We start from the raw sequence: 21,952 nt of genomic DNA, 5'->3' as shown, positions 1-21,952 counted from the left end.
CGCCAACATCCAAGCGCAGCCCTCCCCCAGCCCCGGCCCGGCCCCCATCGCCGCCAGCCCCCTCCGCTGCAGCCATTTGTCTTCCTCACATCGCTGCCGCACGCCCCGCGCCTCCTTTGATGGACCCTGGTATTTCTGAGCAACTTCAGTTATTCTGGGGGTGCCGCTCTGCAAAGCCACACAAGCACACGGCAGGGCCTGGGCAGAGGACAGAGATCAAATGCCTGAGACACCCCTGATCACCAAACACAGTTTCCACTGACGTGGCTTTCCAAGAGCGAGAGCCGTCGTCGCACCTGTATTCCACACGCTTTGGGAATGGAGATGTCGGAAAGTTTTCCATTTGAGCATCTTTCAGGGCGAGCAGTGGCTTTTCTGAGCTAATTTTGTAGCTCTAGCAGTGTTTTTGTTTCAAAAATAAGTCATCAAGAACATCTGTTCTCCCTCCACATCCTCTGCCTAAAAATAAAGCCCCACACGTTGGGTTTTCATGGGAGAAATGCCTCCCAAGCCACTCTCATGCTTAGTCCCAGTTTTTGAGGAAGAGTCATTTTTGCCTGGTTTCCCCGGCCACTTCCTCCGGCCGTTACCGCTCGCTCAGGAAATTAACTCAACTTCACGCTACAGCTGCAAATCCTCTCTCTGAAAGAGATACCATGAACCCAGCTGCACCATGCTTCATACTCCCATTACCTTTCCCACAGGACAGCTGGGTGGGGGCCTCCCACATCATTTGTATTTCAACCCACGGCAGAGCCTGTTACGTATTGAAAAGCTCAGGATTGCGGTAGGTGATTTCCCAGTTAACGCCTCTCAGGATTCTCAATCCCCAAAAGAAGAAAACCAGCCCCTTTTTATGGCATCAAATAATCCTACAGCTTCAGAAACAAGCTTGGAGGATCAAAGGAGCTGACAGATTTGTAAACTCTTCTAGACAAGAGCATTTTAAGAGTGCATTGCAGACATTTTAGGAAACACTTGCTCTTTTGGGACAGGAAAAAGCAGTTTAAGACTGAAAAGAAACAAACCCTCCAAAATAAAGCTTCTTACCATCCACTGGCACCCACCCGGCTCTAAAGAAGGCAGTGAGAAAGGGGAGCAACTTTTCTGTCTGCAGGTTTCTCTCAAGGAAACTTCAGAGATGTGCAACTTCCTCTATTACGTCCCCTTCCGCCCCCTCCGACCTCAAAAGCTGCACCAGGGGTTACTTGACGGGGTGCGTAGTAGAAGCTAAAATGCTTCTAATAGTCGGGACAATTATTTGGGCACAGGGAGGGGAAGGGGGCAACAAATATGCTCACAACCATATTCAGAAAACAAAATGCTTTGCATGTAAAACAGAAGCCTCCAGCTTGCATCCTCAGGGCATTTAATAGCAGTTTAATTAATGCCCGACTCTCCTATAGAAAGGAAAAGAGCGAGGCCAGGTTTTGTGAGAGGGCAAGCATAGACAGGCCCAGCACCTGCAAAAAGCAGCTCCGTGTATCCTAGCGTGGGATCAGAGCTGAGTGCTTGGAAGCGTTTGGATCAGAGCAGCTGGATCCCCCTAAGTCATCGGAGGGAGTCGGGGCGCTGGGCGAGGTACCGGCCCTCCAGCACCGAGGCTGGTATTCGCAAGCTTGAGATGTCTGACTTGCTCAAGGTCATGCAGCGCCTTAATGGCAGAGCCAAGAACACGGTCCAGGATTCCCAACTCTCTGCATCTTCAATTGCTTGGATCATGCTTCCCCCGAGGAACATCAGGGATTTAATATTCTCTCCACTGCTCAGCACAGAAACCGAACAGAGCACTTTGCTTTTACCACAGACACGGCTTTGGCTATCACGAGCCAGCTGCCATTTCCTCCCGAGCCCTCTCCTGCACTCCAAAACCAGGCACAAATGCCAGCCAGCGTGTCTCTTTCCAATATTTTAATGAGTCGCTACATCTTACACTCATAATTATAAAAGAATAAGAATCCATAAAAATATTTTCTTTTCATAATACGCACTTAAAATACTCCAGGGCAAGTCAACACGGTTCATGTGGGTGGGGTGTTTTTTTTTTTTTTTTCTTTTTGCCCCTGGCAGAACCCTTGGCTTGAGGGGGGTATGTGCTCCCCTGAGGTGCGATTGCTCAATCCCCCTCCTCCCCAGAACTGCAGTCCCTGTTGACCAGGTAAATAAAAACCAAAAGAGAGCATTTTCTGAGTAGACGGGCAAGGGGAACAGTCACTGACCCGCAGAGAACTGAAGCACAGCCATTTTCAGTGCACATCTGAAAGCTCAGGGTGTCGGGGAAGGAGAAGGTGGGATCAGGAGGCAGCACAGAGAACGGAGGGAGGGAGGATTTGCATAAATATCATCCACTTTGTGTTGCAAAAACCCAAATGCTGCTGTGATCTCCGGAGAAATGATCTCTGGTTGTAGCCAGCTGCTTCAGCTGCCATGCTACCTGTTGGCACAACTCTGCTTGTGAACGGCCATTAGAGAAAGGTATCAGAGGACGCTGTTACCGACCCCAGCCACTTCCTCCATCTGCTCTGCAAAATTAAACTGAAAAATAGAAAAGACTAGTGTTGCATGCTTCTGTGGAGCGCTCTTCACATCCCAGGGCTCCACAGTGTCGCAGCAGGGCCAGGACACAGCAGCAGCAATCAGCTCCCCTGGGGCTTAACAATAGGTAGTTCTCTCTTCCCTCCCGCTCCTGGCTTAAGGCAGCTTGCTGATTCGGCTCTTCCATTTCCAACACAGGCACTGAGTTCTTGCAGGTAAGAGTATGGGAACTGCAGAGGTGCAGCAGAAGGGGAAAAGGATGGGGGAGAGAGAAATGGACACAAACCTCAGCCTCGGGAGACAGACCACTGTCCATTGATTCCCAGGATAGAGGGAGTAGCAGCAAAAAAAGCATTAACAGCCAGGCCGGAGGAGAGGAACAGGACGAGCAGCCGAGCAGGGGCAGACCTCCAGCTTGGAAAGTGAAAGAAGGTGGCACTGTCCAAAGGGAAGGTGCCCTCCACCCTCCCCCCTCGCTCAGGGGGGGACACCCAGCCCAGACGTGGGCACTCAGCCATTTGTGCTCTGGGTTAGATGGCTGTCGAGGGAGGCGGCAGTGGCAGGGCACAGGAGGGGGAAGGTGAGCTGTCAGTGTCCAGTTTGCAGAGGCTTGTGCTCTCAGAGGTATTCTTGTAGAAAGTGCAGCAGCGTGATTTCGTAGTGCTCTCCTGACTCAGGGCACCGAATACTGTGTCTCTCGTTGGGGTAGATCTGTGCAGAAGCAGAGAGACGGGGCAGTTAGCCAGGAGCAGCTCATTCAGCATGGACAAGCCTCCCTCACGTCAGCCCTTTTCCCTCAACCCAGTCTCCACTGGGACAAAGAGGTGCCAGGGAAGATCTGGAACACCAGCCCCCCTCCCTCATTGCACTGGCATGTGTTGCTAGTCCTCTCGGCGAGACAGCAACAGTTCAGCGGAGAAGGAAAGTTCCAGGCCCGAGGGCAGGAGCCCTGTTTGCAAATGCTTTTAGATACAGGCCACATCTGCCAGCATCGCAACAGCCACAGTGCCACCTCCCGGCCACCTCTTGGAGCCAAACTAGGCATTTGCTGTCATCTACACTGCAACAAGATGTGGGAGCATCTGCCTCCACCTTCTCCCGCCCCTTGAACACACAGCAGAAAGCTTTTCCTCCTTCCAGATTTAAGGGACCTTCCCACTTCACTCTTGTTCCTCCTACCTGCAGCTGGTAAGGTTTTCCAGCCCGGATTAGCTGTGATACCAGGAAGTTGGTGTGAAAAAAGTGCACATTTTCATCCAAAAAGCCATGGAGGATCAGCAAACGATTTGGCCTGGAGATGGGATGAGAGAGAGGATGAGAAACCCCACAAAAAGCTCTGCAGTGGGTCTGAGCAAAGAGCTGCCAGTCGGCAAGCCAAAACTGAGCAACGGACAGGCAGTCAGAATAGCGTAAGGCCATGGACACGGTCCTCAACCCCTCCCTGGCAAAGGGGGCTGGGGTACAATGGCCCCAGCTTGCTGCAGAAGGCAGCAACCAGCCACGGGAGTTGAAATTAACTGGGATCAGAATCCATCCATTCTTTTGGGATTCAGCAGAGGTGCAACTGGCGGCACCGAGCAGGACCCGGGAGCAGGTTTTTAGCAGATCACTCAAGGCCACGATACTCACTCATTGGGAAGCTTCTCTACGTGTAATGCCACAGAGCCAGCCTCATAACCTTGCTGGTTGTTTTCTGGGATATCCATGTACCGCTCAGTATACCCGGTGTCATATGCCATCCAAACTGTGACAGGAGCACCTGCTATAGCAATCTGTCAAACAAATAGGTGGCAGGAGACAGCCTCAATTATCACGTGCTAAAGAGTTCAAGTGTTCCCTGTTTTCCTGAAGAAGCAGGAAAAACTGGCTCTGGACTGTTCCGTCACTCAGACCAGGATTCTTCTACAGCAAACGCACATAAAACCCAGATTCCTCCTCCTGCTATTCCTCTTATGGTCACAATGGGGCAAATTCCTCCATACCAGCACTAAAGGCTTCCCCTTTACAAGGAGGACTTGTGGAATGATCCAGAAACTGTGCTGGAGACTTGGGAAGGGGGTTGGGAATCAATTATCATCATTGGATGCTAGGCTAAGTCCTCCATTGGCAGTCACTGGGGAATTACCCCATCCCAGAGACCCCATCCTCATCGAGCCTCAGTCAGGTATGATCTGTAAGCAGAATGCAGGACTGTAGCCAGGGAGCTACAGGCAGGACTGAGGGACATTTTCACCCATCCATCAGAAACATCAAGCAAAAAAGCCAACTCCAGATGCCATGAGTTACAGAAGCTGAGAGAGCTAAGTGTCCCAAGATGACAGCCCCACGTCCAGACTTACCTTGAAGACATTGGGTTTACAGATAAGACCCATGAGGGAGAGAAAACCCCCATATGACCAGCCATGTATGGCTACCCGACTCAAGTCGATGAACCCGTATTTTTCTGCTACATAATGTAAACCTTCCACCTGGTCCTCTATCTCCACCTGACCCTAAAAGGCAACACGGAAGCTCAAGTTAGTGGCTTTCTAAATCTAGAAACTTGAGACAGAAAAGACAAGAGCAACACTCACACAGGAAACATGCAGCCAGGCAGCCTTAAAAAGAGCAAATGAGCAGTGATTCATCAACAAAAGTAGTACATTACCATTTGGTTTTTCAGGGCCCCTTCAAATTTGAGTCCTCGCTGGCACGAACCCCTTCCATCAATCACTACCACAGCATAGCCTAGGGACGCTAGCGTGTTTAGCCGCAAGTACTTGATTCCTTTGAAGGAGTTGTTCACTAGCTGCACCTGCAGGAGGAGGGAAGAAAAGTTTCAGAGCTGAGCAGCTGCCTTCCAGTACCTTCCTCTGTCTGTCCCACTGTGTAGGATCCTGAGCTGGACAGCAGCCACTAACTGAGCTACCAGAGCCAAGCAAATCAGACTAAATGCCGGAAAAACCACCTGAGGTTTGAAGCAGAGATCAGAATAGAGATCCAGTGCTCAGTGCTAACCAAAGCATAAGTCTTGATGCATGACTGAGCTACACAGAGCTCTGCCCTGGACAGCAATCCCATGGCCAACATCAGCAGTCAACAGTCTGGATTATTACCTGAGGGCCTCCGTACACAAAGAGCACTGTGGGATGCTTCTTCCCAGGTTGGACATCATGAGGTTTGTAGACCATTCCATAGAGCTCGACATCTGACTGAGTGCGGAAGTGAAAGATCTCAGGTGGGATGTAATCTGGGGGACAACCTGCAGAAGGAAACTCAGACACTAGCAATGCAGTAACTGGCAGCAGGCTCTGCTTCCTACTCCTGAGCGTGAACTACCTCATTCTGACCCTAGCCAGGGCTCTTTCAATACCAAACCATACCAGGCCTTAGCAATGCCTCTCAGAGAAGCCTCTCCCTGGGAAACAAACAGCCCCTACCTGCCTGCATAGGGCAATAGGCCATATAAAGAGCGAAGGGATCACCCAGGAAAACATCATCAGCTGGGTATCCTCAGACAAGGCATGCGATGCCACAACAGCAAGATGTGGAAGGTTAAGAACAGGGACAGGTCAAATGGAGAAAACATTTGCAGGAGGGGTTCATGTGCTGCTGTGAGCTGTATCTAAATCCTTAAAGGCCTTGGAATGAAGTAGTCACTGCATCCCAGATACTTGCCCCTCTTCAGACAAATCATGAATAAAGAAACACCTAAACCCACAGCCATCTAAACCCTGCACCCTGGAGCACTGCTTTCACTCAAAGCATGAAATAGTACTACCCACTAAAGGTATCTCCCCCCCAAGACAACACAATTAATTTTCCCTCAGAGTGAAGTTACTTGGGCCACTTCCCTCTCCATCACCTTTGGCTACCACTAGTAGGAAGAGTATCACAGATATAACCTAGCACTGACACGTTCTACAGGACTTACTGGCTGCCTCCATCATGCTAGCCCAAAACTTGGGCTGCTTGTGGAGCGGGTCATCATCAGAGCCACTGAGCTTGTAGACGTGCACGCAAGGTGGAGTGCTCACACTGCTGTAGTGGCTGATGAACATGTCGAAGTTCTGCAGATGGGAGAGAGGAGAGTTAGGGGAACAAGGTCTTTAATTTCCTACCTCTAATCTCCTCCATGCAGTTCTCAGACAAGAGCTCCCACATCTCAAGCAACCAAGACAAAGAAGCCCTCAGGACTCATTACTGGTCATGATTCATTACCATTCCTAGTTAGGATCCCTGTCAGTCAGGAGACAAGGGTGTCTTGTATCTAAGAAACAACAAACCTGGCTCATTGAACAGCTGTGGGAGAAGCCCGGAGTGGTGAGTCGCACAATTTCTCCAGGAGACTCATAGCTGACTACGTAGAGGTGGTGCTCCAACGGGGTGTCCTTTGTGCCTTGGAAATACACCAGCTTCGTAGCCTCATTGACCCAGATCTACGCGGAGAAGAGAGGGCTCAGCGACAGAAGGATGAGAACTACTGCTCCTTTGCCAGTTCAAACAGTCTGGCCCCAGGCAGAGTCAGCTTAACACACAAATAAACCATGACAGACTGCTTGCGGCATTAGGGACCGTACACAACGCCTGTTGATACGATAGGCTAGAGAACACATACGCAGCACTTATGGAGAACTGCATATAGTCCAATGAAGTAACAAAAAGCCATCACTCAGCTTTTTTGAGAGACTCAAAGCATTTGCTTACTAAGGAGCATAAAAAGTTGGGTTCTGTTCCCCATAGGTGAAACTAGGAAGATTCTGTGCTTAAATATGGCGTCTTCCCGTAGTATGTCTGGATTATAAGGATATATGTGTATTTCTTCCAGCAATCATGATAATCAATTCCCATCTGTGGAAGGATCAGTCTAATAGCTCTAACAGTATCAATCTTCAAGCCACATTAAAATATGTTTTTAATTAACACATTAAAATATGTTTTTAATGTCCAGATAAAGCTGCTTCTCAAAACCACCTGGCCAGCGAGGAATAGAGACTACAGCTTTTAAATACTGCATTGATCCAGCAACAGTAACTGAACTGTTTTCCACCTTACAGTTTCCAAATGCTATTTCTGGCTAACCCACAGTTTGAAGACCACTGTGGACAGCAAAGGGAAAAAGATATCCAACTCAATTGGCCAGGAAAACCAGGCAGAGCCCTGTGGAGCAACAAATGCATCAAAATAATTGCTGCTAACACAATTTTAGCCATAACACATGCAGGGAAGAGCTGTAGCCAAAATCAACAGCATGTACAGTGAGAATCCACATGGGGAGGGACAGCAGGTTAATTGCAGATTGAGGAAAAGCAGCAGCAACCAAATGCATGGAGCTATAGGCCTTTTAAAAAGCGAGAAGTGAAAATCCAGATTAATTGGAAATGAACAGGCAAGGTCTTTATTTTGACAGAAATCACCTGGGAGCATTAGAGATCAGACTCAGTTAATTCCTGAAGCAAAAATGGAACTAGGTTTCTACAAGATGAATAAAAATTCATTTCTGGCTATTCTGCAACTAATAACAGATACAGTTTCTCCATATTCTAAATTGCTTTGTACTCCCTAGCTGCCTTTTTCCTAAAGGCTCTACTGAGGGATCAGCGGGAGACTAAGAGTTCACTCTAAGCGCTAGGACATATTTCCAATTCACCAGTACTCATTGGGGTTAAAATGCTTCAGTAAAGGCAGCAATCCCAAGCTTCTCCACAAAATAGTTCTTTGTTGCTCTTGAACCTCAGACTTGTGTCCTTTTTTATGGCCTGACTCACTCATGGGATTTACCTACGGAGCAATCTGAAGTCTGATTAAAAAGGCAATCAGTTCAATGTGCACTGGACTACAGCACTTCTGGGAAAAGCAGAGGCAGCAATGAAAAGAGAAACAAAATGAAGCTTAAATAGTTCTAGCTGGTCCCAGGCGTAACAGAGGGCGTAGGCCAGGACTACGGGCAGACAACGCAGAGCTGTAACACTGCAAGAGAAAATAAAAATAACCACTACCTTCGATCCATGCCTCGCCAACACCTCCCATTCCCCACCAGTCAGGGCAATCTCCTCTTTGATAACACATTTGAAATCATCTGGAAGAAAGAACATGAGAATAAGTCACTGTATTCCCCAGAAGACGACACAAGCAAATCAGAGAAGGAGCTCCCAAAGCTGAAACGCCGACAAAGTGCAGCTCTTACCCTCACTATGGACATATGGCTGCACCCAGTCATAGCTGCCTTGCTTTAGGACTGCTGTGACTCTGTACAGGTGACAGAAACCTGTTTTGCATTCGTTGGCTCGGATAAAGCAGAGTTCTTCCTCCTCTCCCTCCGGCTGGATGAAAGGGTAGAAGATATCATGAACCTGTCACACAAGGCAAAAGACCCGTGAGCGATTAGTATTGAGAGAGCGGAGACATAGCCAAGGGAGTCAGTGCTAAACTACTGGGCTTTCAAAGGGAAGGAAAGGGGGGAGAAATCTCTCAGATGAGCAGCTGGGGGGGAAAAAGCCATTCCATACTTTCCTATTACCACAAAGAAACTCTGGGCCCATGCAGAAGACCATGTGCTCTGGGCTTTCCATGGCTACCACCGAAACCAGCACCGGTCTTGCCTCTGAGCTAGACATTTCAGCTACATGCGTCCCACAAGGTGGCTGCTATTCCAACCCCTTCGGAATGCCACGGTGTGAACTCCAAGATCCTTTGTCACTTCAGTACCAAGATGCTTAATCTTAGAAACTGAAGTTTATTCCCTGTCCCCTATGTTCATTACCCATCTAAATAAGTACAAATTCCAGGGATTAGGGCTGCTCATGCCTCAAGAAGCCATTTAATCTTGTAACAAAATGCCCCCAGAAGAACGGCAGTGTTACATCCAAAAGTGTCAGTGTCCAAAATGCCTGTGTTCACCGAGAATGTTAGCAAGAATTAAATGAACAGCTCCAACTGCAAGGAGATGGCAGGATCCTCATCTCTTCCAATGCCAACTGCATGAAAGTCCTTCTCGTGGCTTTATCAACCCCCTGAATTAACACCAAATCTGGCACTACTGAGTAGCAAAGCAGTCTGCTGGAGCATGGACTAAACTGGACACACAGCCAACACAAAAATGGTTAACTGTGGGGAAGGAAGGGGCAGCCTGTGTTGTCCTCCCAGCCCCAAGCCTCTTACATTTATCCACACATCAGTGGTTTCTTCATAGATCACAAATGGCTGGACATTTTCTGGCACAGTTTTGGCAAATTCAGCACGCTGCTCCTCATTTTCTGGGACTGGAATAAAGAGTGCTGGAGGCAAAAGGATTAGCTGCAGCCGCTGCTGAGGTCTGTCTAGGAACATAGCCCAGGCACTGGGGAAAGAAGTTGGAGGTGAATGTCAGTACCACAAAATAGATGTCCCTTTCTAACACTCAGAACATGCAACCCTTTTTCCCCCTGCTGGCAGAAAGGATTTAGGCATCTGAATGCAAAGCTTTTCTCATCATTGCTGCTTTCTAATCTCCTGGAAGCTTTGCCAACAAACATGTATTGCCAGACATCTCTGGTATTTCACAGGGGTATCGTTCAGACAAGATGTCTGACAGATTTGCCAGAGTGTCTATTCCAAGAGAGTACTGTTAACAGAACCCTGTCTCCAGAACATAACTCTTCCTTGGACAGCCCCTCCATCAGGAAGCACTATTCATTTTCTAGCAAGCTCCTAACGAGCTGAAGCGATCACTCTTAAAGTGATCCGTTTGTAGCTTCCTCATTGCACGCTGCACTAGCAGGGAAAGGCACAGACCTAAGACAACTGCCAAGTGAAGGAGTCGCTTCAGTCTCAGCCTTGTTCCTCTCCAAGGAGAGTCATTTGAAGTGGTGCTGCACTGCAGGCCTCTCAACATGACAGATGGCAAGCCACCGCTGCATAGTGCGGCTACCCCAAGGCCTGGAAGTGCATCAAGGGAAGTTTCATCATTAAGACAGACTTTCAAAAGAGCCAGTTCTCCCTAGCACCTCAGTGACTGTGGATTTCATGAACTGATATATTCAGCACATTTAGATAAGCTCTGGTGCAGAACATAAGAATCACCTATGGGATTACCTTCTGTAAAGCTGTACGAATTTAGTTTCCTGAGCAGAACATTGATGATGAGTTACAGAATGCAATCTTCAAAGACAGCTAAGTCACCTTGACTTTATCTGGACAGAAACTAGTTAACAGTCAAGCAAGCTTTTGAGGGGAAAAAATTAAGAGCTTTAAATTTTCCAACCAATTGGATTGGTGTGAATTCTGTAACTCTTCAGGCAAGGCTGGCCAGCACAAGACTGTGTATCACATTTAGAGCAATAGCAAGCTATGGGAGCACACCGGTCACAGAGCAATCTTTCCCCTTGTACACACTGCACGAAGGACTTAGCACCACACAAACTGCCCACTTTCCCGTGATGCATTTGGCATTGATCACAAACTGGACCAATGAACAATGATAAAACTGCTTACAGTACATTCCCATTTTCAGCAGGAAGCATACTGTACTTGTGTTAAACATCTTCAACTCAGAACTCCCTAGGACTGCCCGCTTAATATATCAATGCCATTTAACTTTGTGGTTGTGACTTAAACCCCACAGCTTGTCACTCTGGTCTACATTTGATTAATTTCTACTTTTAGGATGCTATAACACAGAAGAAGCCAAATACTCATGTGCCATTTCTGGCACTCATGGCTTTAAAACCAGGTCACGACTACAATACAAAGCATGTCGAGGGCCTGCAATAGTTCAGCCAGGGAAGCCCTTGGGAGCATTAGTTTGGAAGAAAAACTTATGTACTATTTGCCATCTCGGGTCCATCCAGCACGGGCAATGTACTCCACAGTCGGAAACAATGCAGCAAATGGTTGCACCAGCTCCTTGTCCTGAGCACACACGATCTGCAGCAAAAGGAAGGTCCAACATCAAATCAGACTGCTACCAGACTTCCCCACCTCCTCCTATGGAAGCTCAGTGGAACGGGAGAATAAGGAAGTTTAACTATTGGCATCAGCAAGGGTCAGGCCAGGAGAAGCAAGCCTTTCTACAGATGGCAGGAAGAGAAGGGAAAAACAAGCTTCAAAGCAAAATGATTTTGGCATTCAGCCACAGAAAAGGATACAGCCAGGGACTGAAGCCCAGGATTAGACCAGGCTTCAACCCTCCTGCTCTGTTGACAATGTGGTATACCAGGCTAACCCTACTTCTCGCTTCCCTCCCCTCTCCCAGCTGCCTCTCCACCAGAATAATACTTTTCAGCATTTCAAAGTTTTTCTGTTTCTTGGATAAACACATTATAGAACCGGGTGTTACAAGAAGATGAAAACAAAGGCTAACACTATCTAGGATTTCTTAGTGACCTTGTCTTAAATCTAGGGAGCTTCAGAAGCAGTCAACCCTCCTGTCAATATCCCATTCTGAGTTGTTATCACTTACCTTACCCTTGCTGTCTGTTTTAAATTCTGCCAGTTTTAATGTAATCTTGGGGTTTTTGCTGCCTGCGGAGAAGGAGTGAAAGAATACCAAGATGACCAACTTGAACACCCCATGGTTATACACAATACAACCTTCTAGAGAAGAACTGACCCTGGTCCTACTAAAATGGCTGTGTGTGAATGTACAAATATCAAATTATGTACGTGAGCAAACACCGCTAATCACAAGAGCCACTTTGGGTATGGGAAAAGTTTGCTTTTGCCTTGCCTAGTTGGCTGTGCATGTTCTCAGGAGGGAGAGGAAAGACGGGATTCAAAATGTATTCCACGCTATGCCACCAGATATATTCCATTTTCTCAGCAATCCTTTCATTTAAGCTGAACTTTAAATCCCATTCCTTTCTTGCAGTAGATTTTGGGCTCAGAGACTCAATTAGGCCTCAACATTTACAACCAGCTTCTACATCCTAGTAAGTACCTAGATTAACCATGCAAAGTTTATAGCACAAATTTCAGTGCTTCTGCCAGCAGGAGTCAAGAGTTGCATTAGGAGCCCCGTGGTATTTCACTTACCTGTCCTGGGGTACCGGTAGGAGTCTGTTTTTCTCTCCTCCAAGGCAGGTGAAGGAACATGAATTATCTCCACCTCTGACTCATCCACTTCCTCATACAAGATCCGCAGTGTTTTTAAATCCTCTGAGCCTAGGAACAGATAGTAAGCATGTTTGCTACAGTGTTTTCCAGCTGTTTCTGACTTGCCTGGAGCACTGCGGCAGTACACTCTGGGGCAACAGGGTGTCCATCTCCTGTATAGCCGCAGCTCCTAGTGACCACCTGCAAATACTCCTCAGAGCACAACTGTAATCCCTCAGTGTTTCGTTCCTTCAGGTGGCCTCCCTAGAAACAGACCAAACCCAGGCCAAAGTAAAACCTTGCTCAAAATATCGTTCATAGTAGGGGCCAGCAGCAGTTACAGCATCAGAATTTGATAAGCAGAACCCTGACCTTCTGTGGAAGCTGTGGGACACCACCAGTAGCCCGTGAACCGATCAAACTCCTCTTGAATGACAAAAGTGGCTACACCAGCAGACTTAGGGTCATCAAGAACATTGGACAAGCCTGGAGAGGAACAAAGAAGAGACTGCATTTACATTTCCTCGGAAAAAGCTGATCCAAAAGAAGAATGTACTTGTAAGAAATAAGCCATGAAGACATGAGCCCTTCCAGCACGAATTTGTCAGAAGGAATTTCCTTTTGAATCTGGCAAGAAGCACCAGTTACCTTTATGGCAGTACGTCATCCGCTTCTCCTCTCCCGTCTCAATATTTGCTACCCACAGATCATTGTTATTAATGAATGAAAAGAAGGCAGGGTCGGCAGGGCAGATCTTGGGATCCATCCGTGGCCCTGTGCACTGAGTCTTGATCTCCAGAGGCTTCATTGGAGACACCTACAGCAACAGACACACAAACAGCTCAGTACCAAATCAGCTTCCAGCTTCATATTTAAAGGCCTAAACCACAGATACAGTACAGCCCATGAAATAGTGGCAAACAGGACACAAGAGAAATGACCATAACCAAACAGATGCAGATGTGCAGCCATCTCCAACCAAAAACATTGTCTTTTTCAGGTGATATTCGTAAAATTGTTAGCAGACTCACCATGAAACCATTCTTGCCCCCATCTCGACAATGAAAGAGGCTGTTGCTGGCCTGGAAGAGGAATAGGCCACTCTCACTGTGGAAATCGTAAGATGTTATACCAAAGACACCAAGTCGCTTGCGTTCCCTCAAGAGTTCCTCTTCTCTAGAATACATCCCATGATGAGGGGTTGCCTAGTATTGAAGGAAAGGAAAATCTGAAAGAATCTGCAAGGAGAGAAACTTCTACAGAACAGGAATGCTCAAGACTGGCACCAGATAGCCTGTGAATGCCCAAAATACAACCTACCAGACAAAAACAGTCAGCTGTCTTACCATACAGGTCCATAACTACTGGACTCTAGGCTACAGGTGTGGCCCAGGAGGACTAAACCAACCACATGCCCCAAAGTTCCCTCTACATAAAAGGGATGCATTGTGAATCTATCATTTGTGCCGTTGGCACTTCAGCATGAACCGAGGACAACGGCACTTGCTCTGCTTATGCAAATCAGATGTAACCAATTAACTTAATGACATTATCTACAGCCTTCACAAACAGTTTCCATGTCAGACACTGCAAACAAAAGCTCTTCCGGGGATCTTGAATTACCGTGAAGGGGACTAGCAATCCAAATGGGGTCAAGACAGCTAAATTCTTTTCCACCAGGAACCTTTTTAGTAGGGAAGAAAGACCAACACCCTCCACTCTCTTCTTCATCAATGCTGTTAGTGACAAAAGACATTAAGATACTGAAATCAGGGAGGGGAAAATTCACCCCCTTTCTGGTTCACTCGCAATAGAAAGTAGGGCAGAAGCAGCAGTTTAAATTCAACTTCCCCGACTTCCTTAAAAGCAGGAAAGATGACAGACAGGCATTCCACCAAGCACAGCAACGAGCATGGCAAGAGCCCAGACAAGATACCTAGAAGAAAGGTGCACTGTCCTGATAGCTTATAATCTGAGGTAGACTACATGCTAGTTTACAGAGTCCTCTTTGCCAGGTCAGCCCTTTGCTTGCCACATCAACTGCTGTTTCGCACTCACTGCCGGCTTCATTGCACATGCACGTGGCTATCTTGCATTATGAAGCAAAGCAATTCTTGATACAACATTCCTACCAATACCATTCTCTGTGTCTTATATGCTGCCACGCTATTATCGCTATGGTTCAGTGGAGTAGTACCCACTACACCAGCCTCACAACATCAGCCAGTTTTCCCAAACACTGTCAACCCCGGCTCCTCACACTTCAGCTTACCTGAAAGTGATCCAGCATCTGTTTCCATGACAAGAGTAGCAAGGCCTCCTTCCGTACCTTTTTGGGAATCTCTGAGTAAAGAAGGGAATTCTCTCGGCTACCATATGGCATTCCTAGAAGAAGGACAAAAGCATCATCCTACTTAAAATTAGTTAGCCAGGACAAAGAGGACCAAGAGCAAATTGAAGGAAAAAAAAAAAAAGTCTTTGATAACAGAGGGGTTGGGGCTGTCCAGAGGCTTTTACCAGCCGTCATTCCCAAGCAGCTCTCAGTTCAATCACAGAATAATATCCAAATTATTTAAATTTAGATACTTATTTATTTAGAAATTTCCCTAAGGAAGATTTAACACTAACCAACCTCTTCAGAATTGGTTACGTCCAACTTTCTTCTCTGTGGACTGTTCAACCCACGCCCTAGATCCCCTCTAAAAAAGCCACTCCCTGAATGGGTGACTCAACATTACTCTCCACATTTCTCAGCCAGAAATTTGCTACAGGGATCTCATTCAGGCCAACGCACCAGCCTGCAAGAACTGGAAGAAAAAGATTGGAAGCTTTAGAAAGCCCATTCAAATATGAAACAGTATACTACATAGTCAAAAGACCTTGTCATTTTACATAAGCCTTTGACTGTGGTTATCAAATAAGCTGTTGGCCTTCATCCAATTTCCAAAACAACCATGAAAAATAAAATATCCTGACACATGATTTTGGCAGTTTCAACAAAATCAAAGAGCATGAACTTGCCCTCTATGTATGCTGTAGAGACTCCCTAGATCAGAATTTCGTACAGGGAAACGTGCCCTGATATCGTCTGCTCTGCACACGTTCTGGGCAGAACAGAAAGATTTCTGAGCCGGTTAACCCAGCAGTACAGTTACTTAAAATTAAAACTGAAATATTAATAAGTGCTCGAGAAGCAAAGCAATATGTGAGCATATAATCCTCAGAGATACAGAAACACCAAAGTGCTGAGCATGTGGTGTTTAATATAAGCAGCATCTGCCATGATACAACATAAAATTCTACGGGGACAGCCCAGGAATGATTTAAGATGTCCAAACAGGAAAAACTGCAGATAGGAACAAATTACTATATATACACACATTTAACACTCATGCGGCTGTGACCTGGACTTCCCTTCTCCTTATTATATTAGTACTTTCTACAATGACCTCAGGCTGACCACAATCAATCAGCATTTACAAGAAAAATATCGCCTTCCTCCCCAAAAGACATTACACTTTGCTCCCAAGTGAAGAAAAGTATTCAACCTCTACAGCAAAGTTCTTCAGAAGTCTTCATCCTACTCCTCGGCATAGAGTCGCTAACAGTATTCACATAAAAACTTGAAAATGTTATTTAACATTGAGACAGTAATAGCACGCTGATGTTAAACACTTATGAACTGTTGAAATGGGTTCTGAGTATTTAACAGCACACGGTATGCAACTCAGAAGATGCTCATTATGGCAATAGAAAGAACCAGCGTTTACCCTTTATTAGGAATGTCTGAGAAGAGGTACCCCAGCATTACCTGGCAGATACTGATCTTAAATGATGGATCAATCTGCTCTATGCCCTGTACATTTCCTTAAGGAAGAAAACACCGAAAAGACATTCGTGTATCTTCATTCCTGGTTCTGGCTCCTGTAACAGTCACACCCATGCAGAACAGCAACCAGCTGGTAGCTGGTCTGGTTGCCATTTCATACAATAGAAGAACATTCTTTTTTTTTTTTTTTTAATTAGCCACTAAGACCCTTAGTTCTTTAGTTTTCTAGATCAAAAACTGTATCAAAGTCAACTTGGCCTTGAAATACATTCAGCTTTAAATCAAGTCTCACTGTTCAGATTCAACAAGAAAAATATGCTAACTCTGGATACTGCCCTTTACAGTAGCACTTGTGTCATAAGAATGTATGAGGATCTATAACAAATCAAGTCACTGACACACAGGAGCTGCTTGATGACAAAACAAATCAGTCCCTCAAATCCAGCATCCTATGTCCTACAGTGACCTACACTCAACAACTCAAAAAAGAAAAAAATAGCAGGGTCACTTCAGGAAAGCAGTTGCTGTATGGAGTTGCACATCAGACAATTTCTTTACTGGCCCAGTAATGATCAGCTCATGCCCCAGAGCATAACAAACTCTTTATAGTCTATAAAGCTTCCCGTGTTACCAACCGCAAAATTATCCAGTTACTAAAATCCAACCACTCTGTCACTAATTACATGATGGCTCCAGCTATAATGAGGGACCTGTACAACACAGCATTCTGCTGTCTTTCAATCTTACTGTAAAGAAGAGGGTATTTCCCTCTGAATACCATTAATAGTTCATTCCCACCTAATCTTCCCCCCCCACAACTCTTGAAAGCATTCTACCTACATGGTACTTAATAAAGCAGAGAGACACCACCACCCTGCCATTAATACCTAGAACTTGCAACATATAGTTAGTAATTACTGACAGCTAATTCCTTGGAAAGTTAGTCTGGTTGATCAATCAAGTAAATCCCATTTCTCCTAAGCTACAGAGGCACAAGATAGTCCTGAGTTTGGGGAACATCCCTTCTCTTGCCTCATCACCTGGGCTGACCTGGGTTGCCAAAGCATACTGCACTCATACCTCTGTCACGAGGCAGGTCTGGCTAGCCAACATTTCCCCTGGTAGCTAAGCAGAAAGGCTGTGGTTAAAGCGCTTGTCTGGGACTGGAGAGGTCTCTGCTCAGTTCCAGGCTTTGCTATAGATTGAGCATGCAAACCTTGAGCAATGTTACTTAATCTCAGCTCCCCCATCTCATAAACGGAGATACCTCCCATCCTTTTCCTCGCCTGTTTAGACTGGAAGCTCTCCTGTAACATATTCACACCTGGTATCTGGCATGCTGGCTTACCCAGGTAATAAAGACGATGAGAGTGCGGGCTGGACTCTTCTGTTTTCCGGACAAACTGGAAATCATGGGGAGCTTTGTTCACTATCATGCCCGAATACTTCCTGCTGCTGTGAATAATGTCACGCAGCCCATCCCAAGAATGCTTTTGCACCTGGAATTGGGAAGGCACATCCTCCATCTCGACCACTTCAGAGCTGTCTGATAGCGTGTCCACTGCAGTCATCCTCTCTTCCCCTTCAGAACTGGACAAAAAACTGAGGGAGGAGTTGAGGGAGAGAATTAAGCCATAAAATCAAGCAGGCACATTTTGTTGCTTAGAGAAAGCTCTAAGCATGCAACAAGCTTAAGAGAACAGGCACTCCTTAAACTACAGATCCTAGGATTCTCTGCACTCAAAGATTACGTTCTAAACATACATCGACATATTGAAAGGAAAAGTCCATCTCCCACCCCATATCGAGTCCTGTAAATGAAGATATTAACCTCAGAAAACTCACTCTCCCAGGACTAGTTCTAGAAATAAGCTGTTAAAGGAAGTACAAGCAGCAGATTCTGGTGCAGAAAACAATCAGCTTGACTCAAAGGAAAACCACCCCAGGAATCTGGATGGATAAGTCATCAAGGCTATGAGCTATCGTAAAGGCACATAAACCTCTGCCCTGGAAGACCACAAAAGCGAAGTCCCCTTCCTGCCCCAAAGGAAAGCCTGCTCATCACAGAGAGAGAGGTTTAAGCCCAAGCACAGCACCTCACTTACCTGAAGAGCTATTGCAGCCAGGAATGAAGTAGGAGAGATGGCAAAACAGGAAGAAAACAGTGCAATTGTCTTTGCTAACAGAAAGAGGACAGCAGTAACAGACCCTGGTCATATCCTTCAAAATGTGGCATGCATTCCTCATACATTTCCAAGCTAGCAGTTATTGAATAAGAGTCTAAAAAAACGCCTCCACATGCAACTTACAGCAAATGTTAATTTGAGGAGAGGTGGACTAACAGACTTGCCCAAGGTCAATGATGTAATCTATTGCAAAGCTAGGACTAGGGAAACCAGTTTTTGTCACCCCATTTGAGAAGGTGGATTTCCCTCCATGAGGACATTTTAGTTGTTTTGGGGGTATCCAGAAGAATGTTACAAAGAATTTCAGAAGAACTTCAGTTTACTGAAAAATTAGGCCAGAGACATTTGCTCCACAGAGACAGAATCGCTACCTTTAACACAAGCATCAAGAGGGCAAAACAGTGACTAAGGATTACACCAAAAAAGGCCTTGTCCTCAGCAGCCCCAAAATTTACATTTTCAAGTTAGATGTTTCTTGAATGCTGCCTGTCATTTGGGACAGTGACCTGCATTCTCACAGGAGAACAGCTTCCGAGATGAAGGATTAAGCAAGAATTACACATAAACCAAATCTTGAAGACTTAAGCCTCAGTAAGATGCACAATGAGTTGTTTCCCAGTGGAGGGAACCAAGGGAAAGGAGAAGGATGGTTATTTATGTCACCACAAGAAAACACTCGCCTCTGCCCATTTTCTACCCGGAGTATTTTTCAGGAGAACCCCGAGTGTTCCTTGAGGATTCCCCAGCAGCTTGCACCTTCTAAAAAACTCTCTCTAAAAGGAAGTTCTCACCTAGTTTGACATCTTATGCAATTACGACAGGAGATGAGCAAACCTAAACCAAATTACATCTGGACTTCCTTAAACTACAGGCACACAGTACAAGGGCTGCAAATATAACCGTATCTTCAAATTGCTAAGTCCCTAAACTGTACAAAATGTGCACAGAATAACACAAGAACAAGCTCCCGAAATAAATCTGTAGGTACTCCCGGTACCTACTGCCCAGCAGTAAATCCACAGCTTGAAAACGAATAGAGAAGAGTATTTTCCAATCAAAGCCAGGCAGGAAGCCCAAGTGAAACCACAAAAGAGAACGTGACGGGATGTTCTAAGACTGCGAGAGCGTCTGTGGGCTCTACTGCCTATATTCAGGGTCTCCATTACAGCAACTAAAATCACATCTGAAGGCAGAAGTGTTGCCTATCAGAAATGCATGACAGGAAGACCACAAGAACCCATAAACCGGGGACAATTCTCTCAACCCAGTCCCACTGCAGGTCAAGTCAGTCAATTAAAATAATCTAGCTTTGGCTCCAGATGCCTGACCCTTAGGTTACTCTCACCCAGCTGGTGAAAACATCTTAGCCAGCTTGACTCCTCACGAGGGAAAGCTGCACCTTTAAGGGCTCAAAACAGCCCACAAATGTAATACTGGTACCTGTCCCAAATTGAACTGGAGGCTGGAGTCCCTTCCAAACTGTATTGCCATGATTTTACAATTCACTAGGGAACTAAAAGGCACAACTTTTAGTTGGTACTGCTCTCATCCTGGTGACTTTGACACTAGAAGAAGGTGGAGTAGTGGAATAAGCAAAGTAGCCACCACACAAAGTTACGTGAAAGTGTTGGGAAATACCACTATCATAGCTGCAATGTGGTGGAGTCTCACGAAACTTAGGGCCTGACACGATACAGAGTAAAAAGAAAATCCAATTGCTTCATCCATCGCTACAGCCATCTCTTGGACAAAACGTAACAAGTATTTGGCAACACCATACACGCAGTAAACACACCAATTTTAACCATCTTGTTCTTAGACCATCTTGAAACTTCCACATCAGTATAGCACATCTGAGATTTACACCTTACTGGGAAAAGATTGTCCTTCACAGTCCCCATGCTGAGGCACTGATTTAGATGATTCAGTGTTGTTGCAGAAGCACTGCTAATCCCACTCCCAAAAACATCTAGCTGTCCCTTGGAGGTCTTTTTGATGCTTTTTCTGCCCTGCCTGGCCAGGTTAGATGGATCAGGCATACATCCACCAAGCCCTCCCTCAGGGGGAACGCGTTAGTCTGAAGACTACGAGCAAGCACAGGTGGGACATGAGCACAGGAAGAAAAATTGTCAAGCTTGGAATTGGAAGTCAGGGAAACAAGTTATCTTCCTGAGTCACTTCCTGACCCACAGATCCCGACACAGAGCTCCACGGGCAGAATTATATACTTGGGATTCTTCAGAAACCTCGTTCGCTCCAGGAGGTGATTATTGCTCTGTCCTACACAACCTAAAGGTCAATAAAGGCCCTGGGAGTAACTGGGACACATACCTTCTCCAACTTCCTGCAGTCTCGTTTTCCAGACGAACCCTCTTTATCTTCTGCATTAACTACTCAGCGAGCTGGGCAGGACAGGAAACTGGGAAGGAAGAGGAAAAAAGCAAATTTCATATAGCTGCAGTTTCCCCTGTCATAGGAATAAGGCTGTATAAAAGCATCCTCCATAGATCACATTTCCAACTGAGTGTGGAAGCACAAACAAAATCCTTGGTTTGCACTCTGCAGCCCAAATCTGTTCTGCCAGCACATGCTGGATATCAACAACCCAGATAAATCTGAGAGAGACTTCTTCATCCGAACAATGGGGCTCAGTGAACACTCTAGCCTCTCTCTCTCTTTCCCACAAAATTCTTCTTAAAATCTGAGGATTCTCAGTGCTGGCCCTTCCTTTCATTCCCCTCCCAAAATCCTGAAATTCTCGGAAGTATCAGGTACTGAAAATTGAGAAAACAGAGGTCTGGTCCGTACACTTACAGGCAAGAGTCAAACAAAGGACACCATAAGGAGCCAGACAGAGGGTCAGCAGCCCCACTACCAACAGCGTCACCGTCCCACCTGGGACATAAAAACCACATTTGTCTTCCAAGCCAGACCGCTGCTTGCCTCTGCCTCAGCCTGATGCCACGGAGGAACGCTGGCTCAACACACAAGCCCATTTTCCATGAGCGTGAGACGGCGCTACCTTCACTATTGTCCTCTCTACCCAAGTACACTAAAGTACAAAGATCTTTGTCTCCTCTTCAAGAGAGCTCCAAATCACAGACACACCCGAGACCTGCCACTATCTTTTGCCGAGGCCGCTGGTCTGCCCTAACAGCCATTTCTCCACCAAAACCGCACTCACAGAGGATCAGGAGAGACAAAGCGTCACAAAGAAGCGCCAGCAGTGAAGCTCCTAAACTGCAGAGAACTGAGAGGAGCAGCCTCCAGTAATTTATGGGCAATTTTCGATGCAAGCACGGAGGGCAACAGGAGCGATGCTCAGGAATGCTGAGTAACCTGGTCTGATCTC

General features: G+C 46.2%; 1 protein-coding gene across 2 annotated transcripts; it reads right to left on the bottom strand.

The window, feature by feature from the left end:
* Positions 1–1,894: 1,894 nt before the first annotated feature.
* Positions 1,895–21,007, bottom strand: DPP9 (dipeptidyl-peptidase 9). 2 transcript variants are annotated; one of them, XR_663358.1, is made up of 21 exons: positions 20,932–21,007; positions 17,763–18,016; positions 14,858–14,970; positions 13,617–13,790; positions 13,234–13,402; positions 12,958–13,071; positions 12,526–12,654; positions 11,954–12,015; positions 11,318–11,418; positions 9,676–9,853; positions 8,702–8,867; positions 8,514–8,593; positions 6,801–6,953; positions 6,449–6,584; positions 5,631–5,776; positions 5,183–5,329; positions 4,875–5,027; positions 4,165–4,307; positions 3,715–3,826; positions 2,822–3,246; positions 1,895–2,535 (listed from the first exon to the last, which is right to left on the bottom strand). XR_663358.1 is itself a non-coding variant. In XM_009318410.1 (20 exons), the coding sequence occupies exons 1-20, from the start codon at positions 20,985–20,987 to the stop codon at positions 3,154–3,156; spliced, it is 2,679 nt and encodes an 892-aa protein (XP_009316685.1). In that variant the 5' UTR covers positions 20,988–21,007; the 3' UTR covers positions 1,895–3,153. The 2 variants fall into 2 exon arrangements, 1 of the variants encoding a protein (XP_009316685.1); XM_009318410.1 differs by having other exon boundaries at positions 1,895–3,246.
* Between the last annotated feature and the right edge of the window lie 945 nt (positions 21,008–21,952).

Source organism: Pygoscelis adeliae, unplaced genomic scaffold (assembly GCF_000699105.1).
Source record: "Pygoscelis adeliae isolate BGI_AS28 unplaced genomic scaffold, ASM69910v1 Scaffold582, whole genome shotgun sequence".
NCBI lineage: Eukaryota > Metazoa > Chordata > Aves > Sphenisciformes > Spheniscidae > Pygoscelis > Pygoscelis adeliae.
This window is presented reverse-complemented; position numbering and strand designations above follow the sequence as displayed.

What these genes read in the sequence shown, in the direction of transcription:
- DPP9 (XM_009318410.1), bottom strand. Translation starts at nt 20,987, where the DNA reads ATGCAGAAGATAAAGAGGGTTCGTCTGGAAAACGAGACTGCAGGAAGT. An exon ending in CCACTGATGTGTGGATAAAT is followed by an intron (nt 8,868 to 9,675) that starts GTAAGAGGCTTG and finishes CTTGTGTGACAG; the next exon opens with GTTCATGATATCTTCTACCC. An exon ending in GAAAACCTTACCAGCTGCAG is followed by an intron (nt 3,247 to 3,714) that starts GTAGGAGGAACA and finishes GCTTCTGCACAG; the next exon opens with ATCTACCCCAACGAGAGACA.